Below are 19123 nucleotides of genomic sequence, written 5' to 3' on the forward strand. Positions count from 1 at the left end.
TTAATAATTGGAAGCCTTTACTAGACTGTTTAAAGGAATTTGTTTCCTGGCATGGCTTCTTCTTTAGTATCTGGTACTCATTCAAAAGCACTCATCTCCATCAAGTCATCTTCTGTTGAGTCCTCTTGTGTGGTGTCTATTCGTTCTTGAATTTCTCCCAGTTTCATATCTTGAAAGACCATGTCCCCCACCTTTTGTTGCTGAATTAGAGATGTTGTGTTTGGAAGCAGGTGAACCACTTTGATACCTTCAGTGTTGAACTCGTGGGTTCTGGGTGGCTTGGGGCATTGTCCAAAACAAAAGAACTTTCAAAGACAGTGTCTCACTGGCAAGATATTTCCTGACTTCAGGGACAAAGCAATGATAGAACCAATCCAGAAAAGTGTTCTTGCCGAGGCCTTCTTGTACAACAAAAAAACTGGCAGCGGGTATTAATCTTTTCCTTTCGAGGCTTGGGGGCTAGCAAGTTCATGGATGGGGGCAGTCCTGTTTGTAAAGCCAAACATACAAACATATAAACTATGTCAAAGGCATAGCGTGGATACTGTGAAAGGAGGGTGAAAACACAAAGATGACATCATCTCTGACCTCAAGGAGTGCTTAGCAGACTGAGGGAGACAAGTATATATTTTCCTGAAAGAGGGCACTGGAGTAATGGCATGTTTAGAATGTGGAAGTTGGGCAGTCACTGAGAGGCAGCTCAGCAGAGTGCTCGTGCAAGGACTGGGCGGGCAACTCCGCACTGCATGCAATGTATCTTTGGAAAGCCATTAAAATAGGTGATGATTACTTTCCATCAAGTCCCTGGTATGGTCCATGGTGGCAGGGTTGTCAGTCTCATTTCAGCATTTTAGAGACTTCTCAGGGTTTGGAAATGGAAGAAGACAAGCAGCAATGTGTATACATTGCAGAGACACAGGTGAACCCCAAGTTAGGAGGTTAGGAGATCAATGCTAAGGTCCTTGTTTTCTTTACTTGGAGCATGAGTTGCCATCTTTTCTGGACAGAGTTTTTGGTTGCCTAAAGGTAAAATCGAAATTTTGCTTTGGGACATATTCCTAAAACTTTAGCTTTAATCAAATTTACTTTTACTTTATCTTTCTGAACCTTCAAGGTCCAAAAGCATTGGTTAATATTTCTGCTTCTAAACTCACATTGCAGCACAGGGCATGTTCTGCCCCCAAGGCAAAGAACATAAACTACTCTCGTCTGGAAAACATACAAATAGGTATCTCAGCAAAGGCTACTCATGTATTCTTGTTCTTTTGAGTAAATCATTGTCAGTGACTGATTTTTTTTTTTTTTTTTAATGAAAGAATAAATACATGCCCTTTATTGGGGTCAGGTTTTGTGCTTGTACTTCTCCTGTCTACTGTATCGTAGGAGCTTAGAATCCCAGCTGCTTGCGTTCGGCTGCGGTTCCCTGATGACTCGCACAGGGTGGAGCAGTCCCCTTCCCCTATGTGTGTGTCTGCTGCTGGCCTGTGGCTTTGCCGAGGCAGGGAAGCTGCTGGTAGTGCCCATGGATGGGAGCCACTGGTTCACCATGAGGTCGGTGGTGGAGAAACTCATCCTCAGGGGGCATGAGGTGGTCGTAGTCATACCAGAGGTGAGTTGGCAGCTGGGAAGACCACTGAATTGCACAGTGAAGACTTATTCAACTTCATACACTCTGGAGGATCTGGACCGGGAGTTCAAGGCTTTTGCCCAGGCTCAATGGAAAGCACAAGTACAAAGTATATTTTCTCTAATAATGAGTTCATACAATGACATTTTTGACTTATTTTTTTCAAATTGCAGGAGTTTGTTTAAGGACAAAAAGTTAGTAGAATACTTAAAGGAGAGTTCTTTTGATGCGGTATTTCTGGATCCTTTTGATACCTGTGGCTTAATCGTTGCCAAATATCTCTCCCTCCCCTCTGTGGTCTTCGCCAGGGGAGTATTTTGCCACTATCTTGAAGAAGGTGCGCAGTGCCCTGCTCCTCTTTCCTATGTCCCCAGAATTCTCTTAGGGTTCTCAGATGCCATGACTTTCAAGGAGAGAGTACGGAACCACATCATGCACTTGGAGGAACGTTTATTATGCCACCGTTTTTTCAAAAGTGCCCTAGAAATAGCCTCTGAAATTCTTCAAACACCTGTCACGGTATATGATCTTCACAGACAAATATCAATTTGGTTGCTGCGAATGGACTTTGTTTTGGACTATCCCAAACCCATGATGCCCAACATGGTCTTCATTGGTGGTATCAACTGCCATCAGGGAAAGCCATTGCCTATGGTAAGTCATCTCTCCTTTAGCACATTAAGAATATTTCAGCTTTAGAAATTAAAAAAGGATTCTTTACTGAAGTGTGATTTGACATTTTCATTTGTTTCATTTCAGATTTCTTTCCAATTTAACAAATTATTTTGTGCCAGTGCATGTACTTATCAGTTAGCAAATTTTATAAAACTGCCCTTCTTGAAGATATGTATTTATAATTTATAAAATTGTATATCATTTGCAGCCTACATTTTTAAGTACCATGTTTAGAAAAGTACCAAAAACCGCAGTAAGAAATGAAACTCCCCTTTTTTGTTAATTCTATATGACCCCCTAGAGGAAATGCTCTTAGTTTTGTGCACATTCTTTTCATTTTTTAAAAAAAGTACGTACGCACTATATTTAATGTAAATTCTCACACCTATTTTGTTAAAATAAAATCTAGTATTGGGCTGGACATATTCTTCTTTTCTTTGCATTTTTCACTTGCCAATAAATTATAGATACCTTTATAGACCAATACAGACAGCTTTGACAAGTTCTATTAATAATTGCATAAAATACTTTTCTTTGGATAGAATGTAGTTTTTAACCAATTAATATTGATATAGATTTAGGCATTTTGCATTTTTTGCCTTTAGCAATAAGGCCATGTAAACACTCTTTAATGCTTTCCTTACATAAATATATTTCCATATCATTGCTTTTATCTTAGTTGACTGGAGCCCTACATGTAGGGTTACAGGATTTTTCTGAATTGAGGATTGGCCTCTTTTTGCTATTATGTCTTCCTGTTCATGAATATGTATGTCTCACTATTTATTCAGATCTTGTTTTATATACATAAATAAAATTTTTCACTATATAAACATTTTATGTTTCTTATTAACATTTATTCCTCGGCATTTCAGTATTTTTGAAACTATTGGGTACAGGGCAATTTTTCCATTTCTACATTTAGCTGACTATGGGAAATTAAAGTTTTGTTTTTTGCATATGTATCTTGTATCCAGCCACATTACTAACTTTTCTTATTTTTTTTTAGTATAGATTAGATGTACAATATATGATGTCATCTGCAAAGAATTCCCTTCTCTGATATTTATACCACTTATTTTGCTTTCCTGGAGCATATACATCCAAAACACTATTGAGTAATATTGTGAGAGTAGCCAGTTTAAATAGGGATTCAGTCACTTGTGATTGAAAAGTCCTTGACAAATACCAGAATAACATTCTTAGCAAATATATAGTTGCTAAATCTAGATTAAACACCTAATGTCTAATCTCAGTATATTATTTTATTAGGGATAGAGTATACAATTTATCTATTGTTCTGGCCTCTTAAAAGGTTCAATAGACTTGGTAACACAGTCATATTCTCTCACATATTGGCAGATGTTTGGCAAAAGAGTGGCTGTTCAGCCAACTCACGGGAAAGTGAAATAATGCTCTTTCTAAAAAGCAGGAGGACTACAGTTGCAGGCCTTTCAAAATTAAGCATGACTTTCAGATCTTCACAAGACTAGGCTAGGAGATGCAAGTGGCAGAAATCTAAGAGGTTAGACTTGTCTAAGCACTTTTCTCCCCTTTACTCTCCATTAATTATAGTATGCTCCATTAATTATAGTACCAACCTCCACTCATGTGTTGCCTGCACCCCACACCCTTTGGCTGAGGGTGAGGCCCTGCCACTTCCTGAACCCACACTGAGTTCATTGTGGCTCACAGGGTCACCCAGAGGCCTTTAGAGATATAAAAACCTGTATGATTTTATATCACCTATGATAGAGCGATGTCTATAAAATATTAAACATTAAACTATATATAGTTTCATTTATTTTGATTATAAATATCTTTTATGAGATATGAAATAAATGTGTTTGTGTGTCTATTAAAGAATATGGATGTATGAGAGTTTTTATACTTGTGGAAGGTTATATATATATTAATGTATATATTTATGACTATACATGTAAAGCCAGCAGAATTCTCACAGAGGAATTCAGAACTCAAAGAAGGCTTTCTGGCAAAGAGCCTTGGATATGGCCCAACCACAAAAGTAAATTGTCATCGAAAGGATGGACACTGCATATTGCTCCTTCCTTGTTTCAGAGGCCAGGATGTGTCTGGGAAAAGCATGCAGTTGGTTACATCTTTCTGGGAAACAGGATTCAGAATCTACGTCTCATCTGTCTGATGAGAAGGAAGCATTACTTGATGATGGAAAATGTGTTTGTGCATGTACGTGTTTGTGTATGTGCAGGTGTGTTAGTGTGCAGTGTCCCAGACCCTGCACAGGGGATTTTCTTGAAGGTCTCCTGTAACAAAATCTCCTTGAGCCTATCCAAGAGAATTACATCCAGAGATGTAACTAAATACTTTAACAAGGATGGCAGATGACCCCATCTCCAACGTCAGGGATCAAATTTCAACGTGAGATTTGGAGGGGACAGACTTCTAAACTATATCATTCTGTGTGGTCATTCTTTTACATTTCAGCATTCTAATGTGTGTGTGTGTTGATTAATGATGTGTAAATAATTCAGCAGAACATTTAAATAGTTTTAATGGGAAAAAGAGGAATTCACTCCTAGTCTTTTTGAATTTTGTTGAGTTCCAACAGAATTAATCAGTGGTTTTAGGTGAAAAGAATTCGGGTTCCGCCTCTACCATCCATGGCAGGTGCAGCTCTGGGGGTGGGATATGGTTACAAATAAATAAAAGATCTGTGCTTCCACCATTGCTCTAAGATTCTGGCTCTAGTCCAAGATCCAAATTCAAAGTTAGCTCTTGGTGGACAAGACTAAGGCCTCCCACTAACATCATTTACATCAAGTTTTTGTTTTCAAAGTTTTCAAACATACACAAAGGAGAGACTCAGTGTAATGAGCACCCACTTATCCATTCTTAGGTTAAATCATTTTCACTATTTTTCTGTGCTAATTCATGTGTCCTTTTATTCTGTCTTTTTAAAGAAAACTTTTAAAAAGCAATTTGTGCCATTTTATTAATAAATTCTTGGCATGTCATTCCATCACTGAATACTTCATTTAATATAAAAAAATAGGAAAAATTTGTTACATAGCCACAGTATCATTATCATATCTAAGACAATAAAAATTCTTTAATATTATCTCATTTACAGTCCATAATTAAATTTCCCCTTATTGTCTCACACAACATCTTTCGATACAGACCAATAGAATAGAATGGAGAATTCAGAAATAAACCCATACATATACATCCTTGGCCAATTGACTAGGTACCAAATTTTGACAAGGGTGTCAGGATCATTCAAATGGAAAAGAATAGTCTCTTTAACAGAAGACCCACCTGGGGTCCTTAAGCTCCAGCATCAGACTCCAAAACCATTTGCAGAGATCATCCAGCAGCTCTCACCATGCCTCTGATGAATCCTTCACCATGTGCATCCCCAGGGATCCTGCAAATATTTTCTCACAGTCTGTTGAGTGACCTTTCTTACAAATGCTTCGTTGTAGAATAAATATAGGGTTATAGCAAGGTTGCAACAAATAGTTTAGAGAATTCTCATCTACCCTGTGTCCAGTTTCCCCCATTGTTAAATCTCATGTTTCTACAGTACATCCATCACAACTCATTCACCGACATTGACACATAATGATGAACTAAAGGCTAAAGTCTGTTTCCTTCAGATGTCATTAATTTTTACTTAATTTCCCTGTTCTTTTATGGGATCACATTGATACTACCTGACATGTAGTTGTCATGTCTCCTTAGTCTCCTCCAGCCTGTGATGGTTTCTCAGACTCTCCTTGTTGTTAGTGACTTGGGTAGTTTTGAGCAGCCTGGTCAGGTGTCCTGTAGAATGTTCCTCTAGAATGTCAGTGTGTGTTTTGCCTGATGTTTTCATCGTGGTAAAACTGGGTTTATAGACTTGTGGTGAGAAGACACAGAGGTCTTTTCTTGTTTTTTTGCGTGTGAATATTCAACGTTAGAAAAGCTTAACCTTTACTCCACTGCATTGCCTTTGTACCTTTGTAAAAACTTGGTGGTTCATACATCTGTGCACGTATTTCTAGACTTTGTGTTCTGTTCTGTTGATCTATTTGTGAAATATATGATTACTATAGCTGTGTAATAATCTGTAAATGAGGTAGTGTTACCTCTCTAATGTTTTTTTTTTTTTTATATTGCTTTTGCTATTGGAGGTCTTCTACATTACCATATGCATTTTAGAATAAGTTCATTAATTTGTACAAAAAGTCTGCTGGATTTTGATTGGGATTGTATTGTATTTATAGATCAACTGGGGAGAACAACATCTTAGCAATTTTGAGTTTTCCAATTCATTAACATATCTATTTATTTAGGTCCTTCATCAGTGTTCTGTAGTTTTTAGTGTACAGTCATTCACATCCTTTGTCAGATATATCCCTAAGTATATCATGTTTTTGATGCTATTTAAGTGGTATTTTTAATCCAATTTTCAATTGTTCATTCCTAGTACAGTTGACCCCTGAACAATGTGGGAATGAAGGGGACCAACACATGTGCAGCAGAAAATCCGCATAGAACTTTTGATTCTCCAAAAACTTAACTAGTAATGGCCAACTGTTTACCAAAAGCCTTACCAATAACATAAACAGTCCAATTAACACATATTTTGAATGTTATTAGTATTATATCCTGTATTATGACAATACAGCCAGCTAGAGAAAAGAAAATGTTATTAAAAAACGTAACATATGAAAAAATGTTCAGCATCGCCAGTTATCAGAAAAATGAAAATCAAAACCACAATGAGATATCCTCTCACACCAGTTAGAATGGCTGTTATTAAAAAGTCAAGAAACAACAGATGGTGGTGAGGCTGCTGAGAAAAGGGAACACTCGTACCTTCTTGGTGGGAATGCAAGTTAGTTCATCCCCTGTGGGAAGTAGTTTGGAGATTTTGCAAAGAACTTAAAACAGAACTGTCATTCGACGCAGCAATCCCAATACTAGATATAAGCAAAAAAAATCGTTTTACCAAGAAACACATGCACTGGTATGTTCATTGCAGCTCTATTCCGAATAGGAAGGACATGAAATCAACCTAGGTGCCTGTCAGCAGTGGCTTAGATGAAGAAAATATGGAACATATACACCATGGAATATGCAGCCATAAAAAAATAATGAAATCATGTCCTTTGTAACAGCATGGATGCAGCTGGAGGTCATTATCCTAAGGGAATATATACAGGCACAGAACACCAAATATCATGTGTTTTCACTTAGAAATGGGAGCTAAATAGTGGTACTCATGGGCATAAAGATGGCAACAATAGACACTATAGACTCCTAAAGGGGAGAGAAAGTGGTGCAAGAGTTGAAAAACTATTGGGTACTGTGCTCAGTACTTGGATGATGGGAGCAATCATACCCCAAACATCAGCCTCACACAATATACTCAGATAACCTGCACATGTACTCCTGAATCTAAAATAAAAGTTGAATATGTATAAGCAGAAGTGAATCATCATAAAGGTCTCCATTCTCATTGTCTTCCATTGAGTGGGTTGTGGAGGAGGAGGAGGAGTAGATGTTGGTCTTGCTGTCTCAGGGTGGCAGAAGCAGAAGAGGCACAGGAGGTGGAAGGGGAGTCAGGTGAGGCAGGTGCACTTGGTGTAACCTTATGGAAATGCATCATAATTTCTGTCTGTTTTTTTTTCTCTTTGATTTATTTAAAAATGCTTTTATACAGTACTAATCCTTCTTCCCCATTGGCTTTCGTTTCAGTGCTCATATAATAGAAGGGTTCATGTTGTAATAGAAGTTAATAGCAGTCTTAAATAATTGGAAGTCTTTCTATGAGGCTTGCACTGTCTAAGGCCAATTTTTTTTTCTGGCACTGCTTCTTCTACATCTTCTTCCTTGTCAAGTACTGATTGGAAAGCACTCATCTCCATCAGGTCCTCGATTAATTCCTTGAGTTTGGCATCTATTGACTGTTGAATTTCTCCAAGATTCATATTTTGAAACACCTTATCCCCCACATTTTGTTGCTGTATCCATAATCCCTTTCATGATTTCCTTGATTGGCTCTGCCATAAATCCTGTGAAGTCATGTGCAACATCTGGACACAGTTTTCTCCAGAAGAAATGTATTGTTTAGGGCTTGGTGGCTTTCACAGATCTTTCTATAACAACAATGGCATCTTCAGTGTTGTAATTCTTCTGGACTTTCATGACATTCTCTATCCAGATTCTCTTCCATAGTATTGACAATCCTTTCCATAGAACACTGTGTGTAATGAGTTCTAAAGTTCCTTATGACCCCTGATTGAGAGACTGAATTAGAGATGTTGGGTTTGGAAGCAGGTAGACCACTTTGACACCTTCCGTGTTGTACTCATGGGTTCTGGGTGGTTAGGGGCATTGTCCAATATCAAAAGAACTTTAAAAGAGAGTCCTTTATTGGCAATGCATTTTCTGCCTTCAGGGACAAAGCATTGATGAAACCAATCCAGAAAATGTGTTCTTATTGTTGAGTCCTTCTTTTTGTACAACCATAAAACTGTCAGTGGGTGTTGATCTTTTCCTTTCAAGGCTCGAGGTTTGGTAGTTCTACCGATGAGGGCAGTCCTGATTGTAAACTTGACTGCATTTACACAAAACAGTAGAGTTAGCCTATCCCTTCCTGCCTTACATTCTGACGCTTGGTTTTCTTCCTTGCTAGTAAATGTCTTTTGTATCATCTTTTTGTTTGTTTGTTTTTGTTTTTTCCAGAATAGGGCACTGCCATCTGTATTTAAAACCTGTTCAGGCAGATATCCTTTCTCCTCAACGTTTTTCTTCATGGTGTCTGGGGACTCATCTGCCTCCTTTTGCTTGGCAGAGGCTGGTTTTCCTATTATCTTCACAATTTTAAAGGCAAACCTCTTTGTAAAACTAGCAAACCATCCTTTGTTGCCGTTAAATTCTCCAGTTTTAGATTCTTCACCTCTCTTTTGCTTTAACTTGTCATATAATGACTTTGATTTTTCTCAAATCACAATGGCATCTATAAATACACCTTTCTTATAGCAATCCTACACCCACATTAAAGCTGCATTTTCAATATGAGACAAAAATGTATTTCACAAAAAAATGCAAGGTTTGGCTCCTGCTGGCATAGCTGCAGCAATGTCTTTATGAATCCCTTTCCCTTCCCTTCCCTTCCCTTCCCTTCCCTTCCCTTCCCTTCCCTTCCCTTCCCTTCCCTTCCCTTCCCTTCCCTCCCCTCCCCTCCCCTTCCCTTCCCTTCCCTCCTCTCCCTTCCCCTCCCCTCCCCTTCCCTCCCCTCCCCTTCCCTCCCCTCCCCTTCCCTCCTTCTTTCTCCCTTCCTTTCTTTCTTTCTTTCTTTCTTTCTTTCTTTCTTTCTTTCTTTCTTTCTTTCTTTCTTTCTTTCTTTCTTTCTTTCTTTCTTTCTCACTTTCTCATTTTCTTTCTCACTTTCTATCTATCTCTTTCTGTCTCTCTTTCTTTCTTTCTTTTGCAATGGTCCTTATCTAGCTTCATTGATTTTGAAATGGTAGGCAATCATAGCGGCAGAGCTCAATCTATGGTACCTATCAAGTAATTCAACTTTTTTTTTTGGTAATGTCATGATTTTTCTTTGCTTCTTGGGAGTACTTCCAGCATCTCTAGTGGCACTTTGTAGTCCCATGATGGTATTCAAGATTTACAGTATTACACTAATCATGATGAAAAATACAGTAGAACCATGAGAGATCACTTTTTACTCTGACATGCAATTTACTGGAGAGATGAAATGCTCAGAGAGTATAAGTGTTATATCACATGCATTTAAGCCACACTTCAGCTCACTGCAATAGCAACAGGAGGTAGTGACAAAATTATTATAGTAGTGTAGTATGTACTAGAGGAAAGTGACTAAGCAAATGTCTAGTACCAGTTAGAGTGTACTGGAGGGAGCCATCTTGTGCTCCTACAAGAATTATGCCCTGAGGTTGGCTGTTGAATCCCTCACTAAATGCTCCTCAGGGTGTTGCCTGACACACACCGCTGAGCTCAACCATAAAAATCTGCACGATGGAATTCAGCCCAATGCAGCGAGAATTCCCATGGACTTCCTCTGTACAAGGCAAAGCATAGGTGCTGTGGAAGGAGGATGAAAACAGGAAGAAGATGTAATCTCATCCTTAAGGGGTGCTCGGTAGAATGGAGGAGAACAATACATAGATTCCTGAAGATGGGCACCAAAGTGATTGGGGTGGGCCCACAGCAGAGGCCTACAGCTCTGTTCAGAATGCAGAAGCAGGGTGGGCAGAGAGAGGCAGCTCATCAGAGTGCTTGGGCAAGCGTAGGGCCAGCGACTCACCACTGCAGACAATGTATCTGAGGAAAGCCATTTAAAATAGGTGATAGTCACATTCCATCAAATGTTTGGAAGAGTCCATGGAGGTAGGGTTGTCAATCTCATTACAGCATTTCAGAGACCTCAGAAGATTTGGAAATGAAAAAAGACAAGCAGCACTTGTGGTTCACCTGTGTCACAATTATGGCTCACCTGCATCTCTGCAATGCACAGGCGAGCTGTGTATCGCAGAGTCACCGGTGAGCCACAGTTTCCTCCCAGTTAGGAGGTCAGTGCTAAGACTCTTGCTCTCTTTCCGTCAAACATGAGATGCCAATTTCTTTCTGGGCAGAGGACAAAATAAAAATTGTCTGTAAACTTTGGCCAGGCACGGTGGCTTACGCTTGTAATCCCAGTACTTTGGGAGGCCGAGGCAGGCAGATTGCCTGAGCTCAGGAGTTCAAGACCAGCCTGGGCAGCATGATGAAACCCCGTCTGCACTAAAATACAACATATTAGTTGGACATGGCAGCGTGTGCCTGTAATCCCAGCTACTGAGGCTGAGGCAGGAGAATCGTTTGAACCCAGAAGGCGGAGGTTGCAGTGAGCCTAGATCGCACCACTGCACTCCAGCCTGGATGACAGAGTGAGACTCCATCTCAAACAAAGAAAAAAAAAATAGCAAATTTTTCTTTGTGACAAATTCCAAAATTATTAGCTTCATTTAAATTTACTTTCCTTTTCATGTTTCAATGTCATCAAGACCAAAAGCATTGCTTAATAATTTTGTTTATAAACTCATATTGCAGCACAGGGCATGATCTGTCCTCAAGGCAAAGATGATGAGTTACACCTTTCTTGAAAACATGCAAGTAGGTATCTCAGCAAAGGCTACTCATGTGTTGTTATGAGTAAATCACTGGCAGTGAATGTGCATTTTTTTTTTTTAATGGATGGATGAGTACACGCCTTCTTTTGAGGGCAGGTTCTATCTGTACTTCTTTCACCTACTATATTATAGGAGCTTAGAATCCCAGCTGCTGGCTCTGAGCTGAAGTTCTCTGATGGCTTGTGCAGGGTGGACTGGCCTTCTTCCCCTATCTGTGTGTCTACTGCTGACCTGTGGCTTTGCCGAGGCAGGGAAGCTGCTGGTAGTGCCCATGGATGGGAGCCACTGGTTCACCATGCGGTCAGTGGTGGAGAAGCTTATCCTCAGGGGGCATGAGGTGGTGGTAGTCATGCCAGAGGTGAGTTGGCAACTGGGAAGATCACTGAATTGCACAGTGAAGACTTATTCTACCTCATACACTCTGGAGGATCAGGACCGGGAGTTCATGGTTTTGGCCGATGCTCACTGGACAGCACGACTGCAAAGTGCATTTTCTCTATTAACAAGTTCGTCCAATGGTATTTTTGACTTATTTTTTTCAAATTGCAGGAGTTTGTTTAAGGACAAAAAATTAGTAGAATACTTAAAGGAGAGTTCTTTTGATGCAGTGTTTCTGGATCCTTTTGATGGCTGTGGCTTAATTCTTGCCAAATATTTCTCCCTCCCCTCTGTGGTCTTTGCTAGGGGAACATTTTGCCACTATCTTGAAGAAGGTGCACAGTGCCCTGCTCCTCTTTCCTACATCCCCAGAGGTCTCTTAGGGTTCTCAGATGCCATGACTTTCAAGGAGAGAGTATGGAACCACATCACACACTTGGAGGAACATTTGTTTTGCCCCTATTTTTTAAAAAATGTCTTAGAAATAGCCTCTGAAATCCTCCAAACATCTGTCACGGCATATGATCTCTACAGCCACACATCAATTTGGTTGTTGCGAACGGACTTTGTTTTGGACTATCCCAAACCCGTGATGCCCAACATGGTCTTCATTGGTGGTATCAACTGCCACCAGGGAAAGCCAGTGCCTATGGTAAGTCCTCTCTCCTTTAGCACATTAAGAATAATCTGCCTTTGGACATTAAAAGAAGATTTCTTACTGAACTATAATCTATCATTTACATTTGTCCCATTTGGAATTTCTTTCTGGTTTAAGGAATTCTTTTGTACCAATTCACTTAATTGTTGGGTAGCCAATTGTATAAAGCAGCTCTTGTTGATATGTAAGTGTATACAATTGATATAATTGTAGATCATATCTAGGCTGCAATCTAAATGCTATTTTTGGAAACATACCAAAAACCACAGTAAGAAATGAAACTTCTTTTTTTTTTTTTTTTTTTTGCTAATTCTATACTACCCCCAGAGGAAAATACTCTTAGCAGTTTTGTGTGAATTCTTTTCAATTTTTTTTGAAATTATACTATGTATATGCACATATTTAGGGTAAATTCTCACTTCTATTTTATTAATATAAAATCTAATATCATGCTGGCTATGATTTTTTTTATGTTAGATTTTTCTCTTGTCAATAAGTTAAAGATATCTTTACAGGTCAATGCATACAGATTTGATATGTTCTTTTAATAATTGCATAATAGTCTTTACTTTGGATGCAATGTAGTTTTCCAGCCGATTAATATTGATAGAGATTTAAGTGTTTTCCCCTTTTGGGGTTTATGAACAATAATAAACATTCTTATATACTTTCTTTGTATATATTTCCATATTTTTGCTTTTATCTCAGTAGGGTATCGTCCTATAAGTATGGTTGCTTGGTTTTCATTAAATAAGATTGGCGTCCTTTTGCTATTACATCTTCCTATTCAAGAATATGAATCCCTCATTATTTATTCTGATTTTGTTTTATGTCCATAAATAAAATTTTGCACTTTATAGAAGTATTTTATCTTTCTTATTAACCTTTATTCCCCTGCATTTCATTGTTTTTGAAACCATTATTTCAAAATGGTTTCAAAATTTTCCCATTCTCTTTTGAATTAATTATGCATAATTAATGTACTGCTTTGAGTTGTACACATTTATCTTGTATGTAGTCATATTACTAACCTCTTGTATTAGTATGTAAGGTGTATTAAGTGTGCAATATCATCTGCAAATTATTCCCTCCCCTGTTATTTATACTTCTTATTTTGGTGGAGCATATAGTTCCAAAACATTATTGAATAATGTTGTTGGTCTAGCCAGTTTAAATTAGGATTCGGTCACTTGCAATTGAAAAAGTCTTGACAAACATAAGAGTAAGATTCTTGGCAAATGCATAGTTGCCAAATCCAGGTGAAACATCTGGTGTCTCATCTAAGTATATTATTTTATTAGGGATGGAGTATACATTTTTATCTATTGTTCTGGCTTCTTACAAGGTTCAGTAGACTTGGTAACACAGTCATATTCTCTCACACATTGGCAGATGTTCGGTGAAAGAGTGACTGTTCAACCAACTCATGGGAAAATGCAACCACGCTCTTTCTAAAAAGCAGGGAGACTACAGCTATAGGCCTTTCAAATGAAACATGACTTTCAGCTCTTGGCAAGACCAGGCAAGGAGATGCAAGTTGTAGGACGCTAAGAGATAGACTTATCGAAGTGTCTCTCCCCAGTTTACCCTCCATCAATTACAGTACCAGCCACCACTCAGGTATTGACTGCAGCCTCATGGCCTCTAGCCAAGCGTGTGGCCTGCCACTTTCTGAACCTATGCTGAATTTGTTGTGGCTCAAAGGGTCACCCAAAGGGCTTTAGAGATATAGAAATCTGTATATGATTCTATACCATCTATAATGGTATATGATAGAGAGATTTATAAAATATGAAACAGTGAACCATATATAGTTTTACATATTTTGCTTATTCGTATATCTTCAATGGTGTATAAAATATATGCATTTATATACCTTTACAGAATATATATATATATGAGATAGGATTTATAGATGTGGAAGGTTATATATTAATGTATATATTTATAAATATAAAATAAATATAATTATCAAAGAAGAATTCGATCATCAAGAGTGCCCTTTGGCGAAGAACCTTGGATATGGCTCAACCACAGAAGTAAAATGTCATAGAAAGATTTATGAGCACTGCATAGTGTTCCTTTCTTGTTTCGTATGGGCAGTGTGTGTCTTGGAAAAGTATACAGTTTTTTGTACCTTGTTGGCCAACAGGATTCATAGTCTGCATTTCATCTGTCTGATGAAAAGAAAGCATTGCTTGATGATAAAGTGTGTGTGTGTATGTGGTGTTTGTGCACGAATGTGTCTGTATGTGCAGGTGTGTTTGTGTGCAATGTCTTAAGCTCTACACAGGAGATTTTTTGTCTGAAAGGTTTCCTATAACAAAATCTTATTGAGTCTATCCAGGGGAATTACACCCAGGGATGTAATTAAATACTTTAACAAAGATGGTAGATCATCATTCAGGAGAACATTAAAACAGTTTTGTTTTGTATTTTTAGTACAGACAGTGTTTCACCATATTGGCCAGGCTGGTCTCTGACTCCTGACCTCAAGTGATCCACCTGCCTCGGCCTTTCAAAGTGTTGAGATTACAGGCATGAGCCACCACACCCGGACTTAAAATGGTTTTAATGAGAAAAAAAGAAAATCACTTCCACTTTTCTTGACTTTTTGGTGAATTACAGCAGAATTGATGGTTGAATCCAGTTATAAAGAATTTGGGCTCAGTCAACACCATCTAGGGCCAGTGCAGCTCTGGAGAACTGGGGCTGGGATGTGGTTACAGCAAGAAAAGATCTGTGCTTTCCCCATTGCTCTCGCATTCTGTTTTTGATCTAAATTCAAATTTACCTGTTAGTGGGCAAGCCCAAGGCCTCCCTCCAAGATTATTTATTTCAACTTTTTATTATCAAAGTTTTCAAACATATACCGAGGAGAGGCTGTAGCATAATGTATACCCATGTAGCCATTCTTAGGTTAAATAATTTTCAATATCTTTCTGTACTGCTTCATCTTTCTTCGTTTTTTCTTTCATTTTAAAGAAAAATTTTGACTTTTCTTTTAAAAGAAAATCTTGGCATGTTGTCTCATCATGAAATACTTCACTAAATATAAAAAATAAGGAAAATTTGTTTCACAGCCACAGTTCCTAAGACAATCAATAATTCTTTAATATTATCTCATTTTCAATCCATAATTAAATTTATCCTGATTGTCTTAAAAAATCTTTTACATGTAGATCAATGGAATAGAATTTACAATCCAGAAATAATCCCATACATTCTTTGCCTTGATTTTTACCATGGTGCCAAGACCATTGAAATGGCAAAGAATAGTGTCTTCAACAGAGGGCTCTAAGACAACTGCATATCCAAGTGCAAGAGAATGAAGTTGCACCCTTACCTTGTATCATATACAAAAATTAACTTGAAATGGACCAAAGACCTAAATAGAAAATCTAAAACTGTAAAACTCTTAGAAGAAAACATTGGGGAAAATATTCATGACCTTGAATTTGGAAATGGTTTCTGAGATGTTTTTTTCTTGTACCAAAAGTACAAGAAATTAAAACAAGAAAAAGAAGAGATAAATCTTTATCATAATGTTTTTATACAAAAACTTTTGTATATCAGAGGACACTATCAAGAGAATGAAAAGACAACTCGTGTGGGCACCCTTATTAAAGTGTGCAGATTAACACGCACATGCTTGACATGGAGGCTCTCCCATGACACATCCTGTGTTTTCCTTCCCTATGAAACTTTCTGAACAGGTGAGCCCAGGTGGAGCCTCCACCTGTGTTAGAACCTAAGCTTTCTGTGGCTTTCTGAAATCCCTGGTGTCAGAAGTCAAGTGTGGATTACTGCTGCTTTCCTTGACTGTCTCTCTCTCTCCTTCAATCTGTGTTGATAATGTGATATCAAACATGATACACTACCTCTTTTGGCCCACTCAACATATTCTGGTGGTGCCCTCTGGCCTGCACCCTCCCACTGGCTATGAAGGTCACCCATGATCTCGCCTTCCTTAGCCTCACTGGCTTTATTTTATGCAACACTCCAACTCTCCTCTTTCCACCTGTTACTTTTCCCTCCCTATTTTATTCCTCTTTTCTATCTCCTTCCCCACCTATGTCTTTCGTTTCTGTCACCTTTTCTGTGTGATTCCTGCCCCAGAGGGGTCAACAAGAAGGGGCATCCCACGGGCTGACTCATGCGGGGAAGCTGTCAGTGATTAATTAGCAAGGCAGGGAAGTTGTACCCCAAGTCTTGGTTTCGACGCTAGAGGACTTTAGGAGGTGGTTCAATGTAGTGTTTGAGCACATGGACCCTGGAGTCATCCAAGCCTGATTTCATAAGTACTTCAGTTGTGACACTTGTGTAAACTTGGGTAAAAACTCAGTGTTATCTAGATTAAATATGATAATGCATGCAGATGCCTGGCATGTGGCAGTGAATCAACAATACCCGTAATTGTGTGGGTGATATGCGTTTTCCAGCACAATTATTTCCAGCCTCCACGAGATTAATGATCTTAACCAGGCATTCAGACTCTCTTCAAAACAACATGGTGAGATATCAATATTGTCTTCTTGATGCAAGTTTCCCTTGAATGATTTAAACTTCAGATAGTGGACTGTCTCCTTAGGAAGAATTTGCAAATTAAATATAATAAAAGCTAACATATATTGGAGGCTCACCAGGTACCAGGTGCTACCCTGAGTACTTACATAGAAGCTGGCATTATTGGCTGACCTATTTTGCAGATGATGAAACTGAGGCACAGAGGGGTTGAGTGACTTGCCCAAGGTTATTGCTCAAGTAAGTAGGGGAGCCAGGATTCAAATCCATACATTCTTTGTAAAAAAAAAAAAAAAGTTAAAAAACCTGAGTGTGGTGGCTCACACATGTAATCACAGCACTTTAGGAGGCCAAGGCAGGAAGATCACTTAAGCCCAGGAGTTTGAGACCAGCCTGGACAACACAGGGAGACACTGTCTCTACAAATTTTTTTTTTAAAGTTAGCTGGGCATGGTGGCACATGACTGTGGTCCCAGCTACTCAGGAGGCTGAGGTGGGAGGATCGCCTGTGCCCAGGAGGTCAAGGCTGCAGTGAGCCATGATTATTCCACTCCATTCCAGCCTGGATGATAGACTAAGACCTTGTCTCAAATTAAATAAATAAATAAATTAATTAATTAAATTTAAAAATTGATATGTAATTCATGTATCATAAAATTCAGTGGTTTTCCATGTGTTCCCAGATATAATCAGCCATCACCAATATCTAATTCCAGATCATTTTCCTCACTCCAAAAAGAAACCCCATGCCCACTGGCAGTCACTCTTTATTTCTCCCCCTTCTCCTACCCCTCAGCATTAATTTACTTTCTGTCTGTATAGATTTGCCTATTCTGGGCATTTCATGGAAATAGAAGCCTTTATGACTGGCTTCTTTCACTTAGTTTCATGGCTTATCCATATTGTAGCATGAATCAGTATTTCATTCCTCTTCATGGCTGAATATTCCATTATATGGATTTACCACTTTTTTTTTATCCATTCATCAGTTGGTGGACATTTGGGTTGTTTCCCCTTTTCAACCATGAAAAATAATGTTACTGTGAACATTTGTATACAATAGACCCTGATGTTCTAATTTTTGAGCCCATGTGCCTAACCTCTATTCCTGACTGCCTCCCTGTGTTGACAGAAAACATTTTGGGAAATGTCCTATCTCTGGCCTTTTGGGAATGTCATATGGAGTGAACTGTGCCTAGAGTGGGTTTGACTTAGGACATCACATGGTCTCGAATCCCTCAGCAAACATGAGTTAGTCTTGTTTTTGTTGGTGTTACAAAATAACATTATTATTTTAGAAAAAAATAAATTTTTTTCTAAAAAATTTAATATTAGATGTCCTTCATTGAACAAACATCTGTGGAGAGGAAGGCATTGATTAGTTACAAACCGTGAAACATACTTTGAAAGAAAAGTAAAGGATGCAAAGAGAGCTGATCATAGGGGACCTTGCAGGATGAGGAGTGGCAATCTTGGGAGAAGTTGGGGCGACAGTGTGCCAAGCAGGGAAGATGGCAGGTGCAGCGTGAAGCCAAATGTTTGGAATCACAGTGTGTTCTTTCCCTTCATCCCTGTGTTCCAGGGTCTCTTTACTTCACAAACATGGACAAGTAGAAATCCTACTTTATGTCTCTTCTGAATAATTCCTTTGTCATGGCTTACTTAGTGACCTGTGCCCCTCCCCACTGCTCCTGGGACCACAACCCACATTGTTACAAGCCCCTGAAGGAAGTTATAAACACCTTATCTTCTACTAGGACAGGTGCCCCTGGAGCTGTCTGGCTGGGCAAGCCATACTTACCTGCACTTTCCTATCCTGTCCGTGGGTGATTCAGACTTGACTGTTGTTATCACACTAAACTGAACTGGGGTTCACTCACCCAGTGCAGTAAGGCCAAACATCCACACTGAGATTTGCAGTGGGAGAAAGGAAGGCGTTTATGGGCAGGGCACCAAGCAAGGAGTATTGGGAGGCTTATACTTAAGACCCGACTTCTCTGATGGCTTGCAAGTAAGGGTTTTTAAGGGCAAGGACACATTTTAGGAAAACAGAAGTTACAAGAAGAAATCTCAAAATCATCGCAA

General features: G+C 38.8%; 2 protein-coding genes and 1 pseudogene across 2 annotated transcripts in view; all 3 read left to right on the forward strand.

The window, feature by feature from the left end:
• UGT1A1 (UDP glucuronosyltransferase 1 family, polypeptide A1) overlaps positions 1 to 19123 on the forward strand; it is a 136669-nt gene that overhangs the window by 21163 nt on the left and 96383 nt on the right. The gene's annotated exons all lie outside the window — the stretch shown is intronic.
• Positions 1194 to 2457, forward strand: LOC718141 (UDP-glucuronosyltransferase 1A9). Its single transcript, XM_028831253.2, has one exon. It carries the CDS (start codon positions 1427 to 1429, stop codon positions 2324 to 2326), a length of 900 nt encoding a protein of 299 aa, XP_028687086.2. The 5' UTR covers positions 1194 to 1426; the 3' UTR covers positions 2327 to 2457.
• Positions 11583 to 12585, forward strand: LOC144333526 (UDP-glucuronosyltransferase 1A7 pseudogene; annotated as a pseudogene).

Source organism: Macaca mulatta, chromosome 12, assembly GCF_049350105.2.
Source record: "Macaca mulatta isolate MMU2019108-1 chromosome 12, T2T-MMU8v2.0, whole genome shotgun sequence".
In the NCBI taxonomy this organism is placed as follows: domain Eukaryota; kingdom Metazoa; phylum Chordata; class Mammalia; order Primates; family Cercopithecidae; genus Macaca; species Macaca mulatta.